The 10,957-nt window shown below is 43.8% G+C and overlaps 1 protein-coding gene across 1 annotated transcript; it reads right to left on the bottom strand.

Moving 5' to 3' along the window:
• Positions 1–1,748: 1,748 nt before the first annotated feature.
• LOC107728197 (transmembrane channel-like protein 2) lies at positions 1,749–7,534 on the bottom strand. The gene is given in 10 exon segments (XM_016538294.1): positions 1,749–1,826; positions 2,097–2,216; positions 2,485–2,632; positions 4,614–4,758; positions 5,664–5,751; positions 6,474–6,598; positions 6,810–6,891; positions 7,305–7,318; positions 7,321–7,391; positions 7,506–7,534. Coding segments are annotated over 10 exon segments (900 nt in total).
• Positions 7,535–10,957: the final 3,423 nt, after the last annotated feature.

Raw genomic sequence — 10,957 nt, 5'->3', positions numbered from 1 at the left:
ATAATGAGGGTCGCTATCCTGTGCGTTTGGGCTACTTACTGCTCAATTACTCCTCCTGAGCCCGCTCCAGTCCCTGAGTCTGCTCACAAGCCTGCTCCTGTCCATGAGTCCGCTCCGGCCTATGAGTCTGATCAAGAGTACGCTCTAGTCTCCGAATCAATTCCCGAGTCTGATCCTGTCCCCGAATCCACTCCCGAGCTTACTCTGGTCCCAGAGTCTGCTCCAGCTCCCCCAGAAGTGGCAACTTCCGCTGCAGAACCTCCAGAGGTGGTGGCATTCACTGCAGAACCTCCCGAAGCGGCTGCGCCCGCTTCAGCTCTTCTCGAGGTGTTGGCTTGTGCTGCAGAACCTCCAGAGGCAGCGGCGTCTGCCTTTGAACTTTTAGCCTGTCCTGTCACGGCCAAGGAGGCCATCTGTGAACAATCTGTCTGTCCAGCCACGGCCAAGGAGGCCGTTTGTGAACTCTCTGACTGTCCTGTCAGGGTGACCGTCTCCGACCTCTCTCCCAGCTCTGCTTTCGTTAAGAAGCCCGGTTATGAACCTGTTGTCCCACCCAACCTCCCTCTCCCTCCTCCTCTGCCTGTCATGTTCTTTGTTCTGTCTCCGCTGTTTTCTGTCTGTCCCTCAGGTCATCCTTCGAGGGTGGTTAGCGGTCAGGATTCGCCTCGGGACAGTCAGCCTCCAGCTGCACCAGAGTTGAAGGATCCCAGATCTCCACGCTTACTCTGGTCCCCGAGTCCGCTCCAGCTCCCCCAGAAGTGGCAACTTCCGCTGCAGAACCTCCAGAGGGGGCGGCATTCGCTGCAGAACCTCCAGAGGTGGCGGTATTCGCTGCAGAACCTCCCAAAGTGGCAACGCCCACTCCAGCTCTTCTTGAGTTGGCGGCTTGTGCTGCAGAACCTCCAGAGGCAGCGGCGTCTGCCTTTGAACTCTTAGCCTGTCCTGTCACGGCCAAGGAGGCCATCTGTGAACTCTGCCTGTCCAGTTACGGCCAAGGAGGCTGTTTATGAACTCTCTGTCTGTCCAACCACGGCCAAGGAGGCCGTTTGTGAACTCTCTGACTGTCCTGTCAGGGTGACCGTCTCCGACCTCTCTCCCAGCTCTGCTTTCGTTAAGAAGCCCGGTTATGAACCTGTCACAGCTGGCTCTTTGACAAAAATCATGTGGCTCGCAGGATCTCTCACCCTTTACCAACAAATGATCTATTACAAAAACTATACATCACTAAAGATCAGCAGTTCCTTTATTGTAGAGACCCCATAAGCTGATAAAATGTTTAAAATAATAATAAATTTTTTGTACTGGCCAAAGTGCGCGTTCAGTGCTGTTCGCGAGAGGCACGACAGCAAACCACTGACGTGTCTATTGGCGCTTTTCCACTGCATGGTAATATACTTTGTTTTATAGAAGATGGTGTTCTCCTGTGCCAAGAGCCAGTATGAAACATTTCGCCGGTTACTTCCGCTTTTTTCTGCGCAGCTTTCAGCAGGAGGGACTGTTAGCGTTATTAATAAAGAAACGTGAATGAATGAGACAGTAAAGAGCGGGACATGCTTGATATTTTCAACATTGTAAACCCCTTGTAAATCAACATCACAGTAAAAGCCCTGCACAATTTTTGATGGTTAGTTGAATAATTGACTCTTTGGTCAAAAAAGGTTCCTGACCCCTGAACTAACCTATAAGTTTTTCCTTTATGATTGATGCCATTGCTTACTTTTTATGTTGCGTGGTTTGTACATTTGTTCCTACCAGATCATTCCTTGGTTAAACACCAAACCAAGCACGTTGCCGCTTATGTCAAACTCACCATTTGGCTGAGAGGGCTGAGAATGAAAATGGCTGTTATTTATCAAAACAGTATAGATTGTTGGTGATGAGCTTATGTATTGGACTCACCCAGCCAGCTTCCAGATCAGGGGCGTGTCTACGTGGTGGCCAGGGGTGGCACCGGCCCCCCCTGAAATTTGGCTGGCCACCCCAGGTGCCCCCCCTACCAGATGTCTTGCGATAGGCTCGCGTGAGGACGAATCTCTCCACTCTCACTTGTTTAGTGAGTGTACACGATGTATTATAACATACATCGTTCTGCAAACACAACCTCCTCCAGAAATGAGATAGCCACTTCCTCCCAGGGTACAGGTGATGAGAAAGTTGGCTAGAACACGTAGGAATCTCCATAGATGAATGTTATCCTGCTCATCTACAATGGACTCCTGCAGACAGCATTAGAGTTTCTAAACTGAGAAAAACTCATGAATGAGCATTTTGGAGCTACAGAACATGTATGAACATTTATGTAAACCATATCAATTGATCTGGCCAGAGGATTTATCAAACCAGTGGCAGATATGTGGTCTTACAGAGAGTTGACCTCCTCAGGTCTCTAAAATGACAACCGGACCATGAAACAAAACTGCAGTGGTCAGCACACACACATCAACACCTATCCAAGCACTTCCACGTATACACACAATCAGATACTTTAAAGCTGGTGGTGATGGAGGCGTATTTATTGTCGGCTGTCTCAGCTTTTCCAATAAGATAATCCCAGCTAGTGAACATCTTCCAGGCAAAGGTGAACTCATTGTCTTCTCCATCCCCTCCCCCCACACCTGCGTTTTTAGCCATCCTAACAGCGAGAGTGGACTTTATAAAACACTTGTAGAGAATCCATTCTCACCGGCAGGATAACAGACGCACAATTTCTAATTGCAGTCAAACTAACACAATCATGTTGGCAACATACTATAATACAATAATGCTGTGGTGAATGCATTTTTTGAATAACTGAAGAAAAGGTTTTGTATTTAAAGGTGAAGTGTTTATTGTTTTTCACATTAAAATGTCTCCTGGCCTATTTAAAATTCATTATTTGAGCAACACCTCAACCTCTGGCTTGACCAATGTCATGAGTTTGGAAGTTGGCATGCAAACCTTTGAATCCTTATTAGTAGAGAAATGGACTTGAGGCTAATATGGTTAATGTGTCTTTTGAGTCAGCGGTTCTCAAAGTTATCATGACATAAATGTGTGTAACTTTATATCTCACAAATATGTATTTATTTTTTGTAATTCTAACTTACGATTTTATACCTCACAATTTTCACTGTACTCCTCATGATTGTGACAAACCTTTGAATCCTTATTAGTAGAGAAATGGACTTGAGGCTAATATGGTTAATGTGTCTTTTGAGTCAGCGGTTCTCAAAGTTATCATGACATAAATGTGTGTAACTTTATATCTCACAAATATGTATTTATTTTTTGTAATTCTAACTTTCGATTTTATACCTCACAATTTTCACTGTACTCCTCATGATTGTGACTGTTTCTAACAAAAGTGACAAAAAAAAATTTCTGTAATTGCAATTTTATATCACACAATTTTGAATTTTGATTTTACTTGTAATTACAACTTTTTAAATCTCACAATTACATTACTATATTTTACTCTTAGGTGCCTTCATATTTCTCTGACAAAACTCGTAAGCTTGTTCCTGTTATAGGATATTAATACTAAATGTCACTCTTTGAATCTGAAGACTTTTTTTCAAATGTATGTGGCGAACATAAATCAGTTTGCAGATATACATATCAATCGGCATCCTTCTGTCTCGAGAGACAATGGAGTATCTGCGCCCGGGTCAGTCTGTTGTGGAATTGCAGTGCCAGCTGTGGCTAAACAGTCCAATACGAGAGCGGCAGAGTCTGTTGCAGTTACTACAGGTGAAGCCTGAGACTGCTTCTGTGGGCACTGACTCTGCTCTCTGCCGTCTGCGCTGCCTTTTCTCCTCCCACTGGTCCTCTGTCTTTCCCTCGCTCAGCTTTGTGCTGGTCCTTATGGCGAGCCGCCAGCCGACACGGTCTGCGGTAACAGCTTCCAAGTCTGCAGGATTCAGGCTTCCGGGTTTCAGGTCACGCTTGCAGACGTCTTTGTACCGGAGCACTGGTCTGCCTGTTGGTTTGGTGCCGGAGGCGAGCTCGCCATACATGATGTCCTTAGGAATCCGGCCATCCTGCATTCGGCATTCGTCGGTCATCCGACGTGACGTCGAGAGTGACCGACTGAAAGGGAACTAATTATTATTATTATTACACTAGTGCCAAAATTAACCCCTTTACCTTTAGGTTGGATGTTTTTTCCCCCTGTCATAGCTATCTAATATGACTATACAGTTCATCTTTTAACCATCTTGGATCAAAGACAATAAACTCTATTCTACCTGTACAACCTTCTGTTATTCAGTAAGAACTAACAACAATTATACTCTTTCAAAGGCACTTTTTGTGGGCATAGATATTCACAGTCACATGTACTTCTCAAGAACATTTCATGTCATTGCTACAACATCTAGCAAAGAATGAAAAAGGGACTCACGTTCTGATCACAACCATATGGCTATACCCGAAGGTCCCAAAGCTGTCTAATATGACAACACAATTCATCTTTTTACCATCTTAGATGTAAGGCAAAACACTGCATTGTACCTGTACAACCTTTTGTCATCCAGTAAGAACTAATAATGTAGATATTCACTGTCACATGTACTTCTCAAGAACATTTCATGTCATTGCTACAACATCTAGCAAAGAATGAAAAAGGGACTCACGTTCTGATCACAACCATGAGGCTATACCCGAAGGTCCCAATGCCCACCAGGAGGTAAGACAGAGGGAGACGAAACTTCAGGAAGCCAATGGTTCACTGGTTATTATAGTAGCCATAGAAAAGTACCGAGTACTTGCAGTAACCCTGTCAACGAGAAGGCATCAGAGAGTGTTATTGATAACAATGTATTTATATTATAATAACAAGAAACGTGAAACAAACTATGCAATTCTCTAATTTCATCACACATTTTTCAAGGAAAATATGTACAGAGGATACAAAAATCTAAGACTGTTTTAAAAATATGGGGTTTTAAATTTAATTTAAACTTGGAATTTAACATGTAAAATAATTTATTCTAAACTAAATGAAATATTTCAGATTCTGCACATTTTTTTGAAGTAACCTATTAATTTTTCTGGTAATTTTTCTTTCTTTAATATATACATGTGTAACAGAAAATATGCTGCATATTTTAAAACAACATCACCGTAACATTAAGGTCTTTCAACGTTTTAAAAAGCTTCAAAGCTTTCAAAGTCTTTATTTATAGTAAGTGAACTAATTAAAAATTGACAAAAAGGTTTTACATTTTTGGTAACACTTTAAGGACCATTTCCCACTATTAACTAGTTGCTTATTAGCATGTGTATTACTAGCATATTGGTTTGTTATTAGTACTTATAATGCATATATTAATGACATATTTTGCATGAGCATATTTTAGATGCCTTAACCCCATACCTAAACTTAGCAACTACCTTATTAACTATTAATAAGCAGCAAATTTGGGGGTTACAGAGGGAAAACTTTTAATTAATAGTGAATTTGTGTTCCCTGTTCTAAAGGGTTACCATTTTTTTTCAGGGTGGTGCTGTCAAAAAGGTAACATAAAAATACTGTACTAAGATATTCTAAAATTCATGTTCTTTTTTTCAATTCACCTTTAACTCAAATTGTTATCAAATCTAGAAAATTGAATTTTAAAAATGCAAATGTTTTCACTAGTGGTCTCAGACCTCTGTATAATGCATGTATCATGATCTTAAATTGAAATACATGAGAACAGAATAGTCCATAGCAGTGTCTTGCTCTTCTCTCTGCACAGTTTTCCGAGGAATGGATCCATATGGAAGCCCCAATGACAACCTTGTGGAAAATCATTTGTTAAATGAATAATTCACCCAAAAAACTTTACACTGTTGCTTCTGGCAATTACCATACAAGTCCATAAAGCATGATAACACTTTCTCCAGTGAAAAAGTCCATCCATTGTCCTCTCACAACATATTTGTTTAGAATTGTTTTGGACTGTTTTCAGGTGTAAACTGTGCTTGATCTGTGCATATTTCTCACCTGATTTACACGAGATCAAGCACTGGATAAAGCAATATTATGGATAGAGAAATTTGCTTCACTAGATGTTAATAGATGGACTGTTGTGCTGACTATTTCCGGAGATTTTTATCAGCTGACGGCATTCTGACAGCACCCATTTACTGCAGAGGATCCATTGGTGAGCAAGTGATGTAATGCTAAATGTTTCCTCATCTACATATGGCCTAAATTTAAGTAAATTTCACTTTAAAAAATGCTGGGTTAAATAAAACCCAGCCTGGGTAAAATATGGACAAACCCAGCGATTGGGTTGTTTTCAACCAACAGTTGGGTTAAATGTTTAACCCAACCTTCTGGGCAGTAACTGGGTTTGTCCATATTTTACGCAGCACTGGGTTGTATTTAACCCAGCATTTTTTAGAGTGTATTTCTTTAAGGGTGCAATTAAAGTAAAAAGATACTTTACTGCTCCCTTTACTGTAAAGCAAAAGATGTAATTTTATTATTAATGTATATAGGTACAGTATAGGTATACACTGACCTCTGGTATCACAACCAGGCCAAAGGTCAAGCTGAAGAGGACCAAGTTCATGCCGTACATCCAGCGGAGGAAAATAAAGTATGAAGCAACTGAGGAGCCAAAGTGACCTGCAAATGGATGAAACATCACCAGGGCTCAGAATAAGGAACATGCGAATACCTCTTTGTTGGTCACTTGCAGGAAACATTCTGCAACAAGTAAATAAATATGGTTTCATTTCTAATTCAGTACAGGTGAAAGAAATAATTTACTGTCATCAGTAAGACATCTGAAGTGATATGCAGCATTCCTCTGGGGGGAAAAATCATTAGTACTTACTCTCAACTTCCTTTATTTTCCACTCCCATGGAATGCAAGCTGTCCTAAAATTTGCAAAATCTCTTTGAAACTTTATCCATTTCTGTATGATAAGACACAAAGCATATAGGAAAGAATAGGAAGCTGCACTTAAATAGATTTTTTAATTTTTTCAAGAACCTGTTAGTGGCATCTGCCTATGCAAATGTTGCTTCATGAAGCTTGGATGTTGTGGTGGATAATATGTTTTCTAAGGTATCTAAATAGTGTTTTAACCCATTGATATATTTTTGCTATACGGAGTTCCGCGTGATTGCTAAGGCATTGCCAAGTGGTTGCATACTGGTTCTAGTCAAAAGAGTCCACAGCAAAGTTTCTCTATGACATTCTGATCTCTGTATTTAGCTTGGATCTTTCTTAAAATAGGATTGTTTTATTTTCAGCAACAGTAATAGTGATGCTTACTTCAACAAAATCCACAAATATAAAGTAAATTGAAGATTTTCATATTCCTACCTTCATCATCATGCTTTGTAGGCATACAGTTTCCTGCCTTTCCCTTTGCCCAAAGCACCTTTTTTATCCACAAACTGCTGAGCCTCACTATAGACACAAGGAGAACATGGAATTGTGAGGAAGTGAAGCTGATTGATTAATAAAATATTTAAGTTAAAATACACAATGTAGAAACAAATATGACGTAAAACAGATGTTTACCAGTTATTGTGCCACTGCACAGCAGTCATAAAGGCCTGTTAAGGTATTAAACCCACTAAACCCCATAAAGTATAAAACTACTACTCCACCCCAAAAGTTTGTCATCATTTACTTACCTTGATGTTTTTTTCAATACTGTATGGCTTTCTTTCGTCTGGGGAACATACAAGAAGATCTTTTGAGAAATGTTCTTGCAACAAAGTTGTTTGGTTTTCAATGTTCTTCAAAATATCTTCTTTTGTGTTTTGAAAAAGAAAGACATGGGTTTGAAGCCACATGAGGGTGAGTAAATAATGACAGAATGTAAATTTTTTGTGTGGAGTATCCCTTTAAGTTATTCCAGTGATTATATCTTCTAGTGGAAGATTGAACTTAGATACTAGTATAGGGCCTACTTATCCATTAGATACTAGTACTTATTTTTTTAGATACTAGTACTTATTCATTAGGTACTAGTGCTTATTTATCAAAGTTGTTTGGTTTTCAATGTTCTTCAAAATATCTTCTTTTGTGTTTTGAAAAAGAAAGACATGGGTTTGAAGCCACATGAGGGTGAGTAAATAATGACAGAATGTAAATTTTTTGTGTGGAGTATCCCTTTAAGTTATTCCAGTGATTATATCTTCTAGTGGAAGATTGAACTTAGATACTAGTATAGGGCCTACTTATCCATTAGATACCTAGTGCTTATTTATTAGATACTAGTACTTATTCATTAGGTACTAGTGCTTATTTATTAGAAACTAATACTCATTCATTAGATATTAGTACCTATTAAATAGATACTAGTACTTATTCAATAGATACTAGTACTTATTCGAAATGTTACTAGTAAGATTTTTTATTTTACTAGCAAATGTTTTAATTGAATTCTACAGTATCCATTTGGACTAGTCATAACATAAGACGAGTAAAAATGCAGTTCCCTTTCAGTCGGTCACTTTCGACGTCACGTCGGTGACCGACGAATTGGGAATCTCGCTTGAGAGACCAATCTACTTCGAGTGTAAACTAAATGAGCCAATGCACATCGGCATGCGATGATTGCATCCAGCTGCCCCTGATTGCAGCGCGAGTATAAATAGGCAGCAGATGCACCGCATATTAAGGCTTTTCGCTTCGGAGCCGAGTGGTTGTTTCGTTCTGCTCCAGACTACTACTTCGTTTGTGGAGTCAGCACACTCAAAGGAGCTTCTTTGTGCAGGTGGTACGGCGCTACAGCGGGTTGGTCGACCTTTGTTGAGTGGGTGCAAACTACAGGCTGCACTACCCCCTGTAGTGTTGCGGCGGCCATCTCCCCTGTGTGCTTCAGCACAACTAAAAGAGCACTCCTAAAAAAGCATTCACGAGTGAATGTCTTTTTAAAGATGGCATTTCACCCGTGCGTTTCTGCATGCGGTCGTTACCTGGCGCCGGGTGATGGTCACGATCGCTGGCTCACGTGCCTGGGCATTAAACACGCTGAAGTGGCGTTCGTGGATGAGTCATGTTCTCATTGCGGGAAGATGACCATCTCGGAGTTGCGGACCAGGCTCCATTACCTCAAAAGTGGTGGAGCTCCAGTACCTCTGCCGCGATCTAGTTCTCTTCTTTGGAAGAAGTCAGGGGAGGACTACTTCAGGCAGTAGCTCGGGTGGTTTGAGGGTCACAGTGGCGGCAACCCCTCCGAGGAACCACCCTCCCAGGGACCGCCACTCCTCTAGCACTTCGCAGCCAGTCGAGCCCTCTCAGGAGCGCGCTGCGCCCTCTATAAGGAGCGTACCAGTCGTATCCTTTGGGGCTCCTCCCGACGATCGGATGTCGATCGCTGCATCGGAGGGCGAGGCGGACCTCTTTGGAGAGGAAGCCCTCCAGGATGGTAGCAAGGCCTGAATCGGATCCAGAGATGATGGCTATGCTTTCCCGGGCCGCCGAGAGGGTAGGGCTCGAGTGGAAACCTCCACCGTGTCCCGAGCCCTCGAGGTTGGATGACTGGTTTCTCGGGGTGGCCCTTGCTGGATCTCAGCTCCCCACTCCGGTACCATTCTTCCCGGAGGTGCATGAGGAGCTCACCAGGTCGTGGATGGCACCTTTTACTGCCAGAAACGGTTATGGTAGTTTTCCCTCCCTCACCACCCTCGATGGTGGAGCAGCCAAAGGGTATACGGAGATCCACCCGGTGGAGCGGTCGGTAGCGATGCAGTTGTGTCCTGGTACCACTTCCACCTGGCGGGGCAAACCGTACCTTTCCTCCCGAGCCTGTAAGCACTCGTCTGGTCTGACCGGCAGTGCTTATGCGGCCTGTGGAGAGGCACCCATAGTGTTACTGCAGGTCCACCAGGCTCAGGCACTGAAGGACCTGCACGAGGGTGGTCACGATCAGGAGGTTCTAAAAGAACTACGAACCGCAACTGACCTCGCGCTCTGAGCGATGAAGATCACAGCGAGTTCTCTGGGTCGTGCAATGTCCACGTTTGTGGTCCAGGAGCGCCATCTCTGGCTGTGTCTGGCAAACATGAGGGACGCCGACAAAGTTCGGTTCCTTAATGCCCCCGTGTCCCAGACCGGCCTTTTTGGCGACGCAGTCGAGAGCTTCGCCTAGCAGTTCTCGGCTGCACAGAAGCAGACTGAGGTGATTCGACACATCCTGCCCCGGCGAGCAGCTGCGGATGGCGGACGGGGGGAGGCAACAGCTGCCCGCCGGGGCAGGATGTGTCGAATCACCTCAGTCTGCTTCTGTGCAGCCGAGAACTGCTGGGCGACACACACCTTGCCGAGGCCGCCCCCGCTCCTGTGCCGCAGCAGCCTCCAGCTAAGCAGCGCCGTGGAGCCGGTCGCAGGGCATCCACCCCGCCCGTCTCAGCCCCCGCCAAACCTGGCGGTAAGCGGAAGAGCAAGAGGCCCTGAGACGGGTGACCCAGAGATGGAGGGAGTTGCTCTTCGGGAGATGGTGAACGCACCACTCCCTCCCCCGGAGGAGGGCCGGGCGGAGAATCTTTTGATTTGTTTTATCCCGCCACTGACCTCTCGGTCGATGGTAGCCAAACACTCAACAAAAGAGCAAATTCCTCTATCTCTGGGTCCCCCAAGAGGGCTCGGAGAGTTGTGGACGGTCCAGGGTTGGATCACATTCATCCTCCTTTGTCGCCAGCGAGCTAGAGCGTCAAGAGTGCCAAAAATTGCGGAGGGGGCTCTTGTTCCCCTGAGAGAGCAGGGTGTTCGCATCCTCAACTATCTCGACGATTGACTCATACTAGCACAGTCTCGGGATCAGTTGTGCGAGCACAGGGATTTGGTGCTCAGGTACCTCAGCCTGTTGGGCCTTCGGGTCAACTGGGAAAAGAGCAAACTCTCCCCGACGCAGAGGATCTCTTTTCTCGGTATGGAGTTGGATTCGGTCGAACAGACAGCACGCCTCACAGAGGAACGTGCTCAGTCATTGTTGAACTGCTTGCATTCATTACAAGGCACGG

Source organism: Sinocyclocheilus rhinocerous, unplaced genomic scaffold (assembly GCF_001515625.1).
Source record: "Sinocyclocheilus rhinocerous isolate Xijiao unplaced genomic scaffold, SAMN03320098_v1.1 scaffold847, whole genome shotgun sequence".
Taxonomy (NCBI): Eukaryota; Metazoa; Chordata; class Actinopteri; order Cypriniformes; family Cyprinidae; genus Sinocyclocheilus; species Sinocyclocheilus rhinocerous.
The sequence above is the reverse complement of the archived record's forward strand: the minus strand, read 5'-3'. Positions and strand labels throughout refer to the sequence as shown.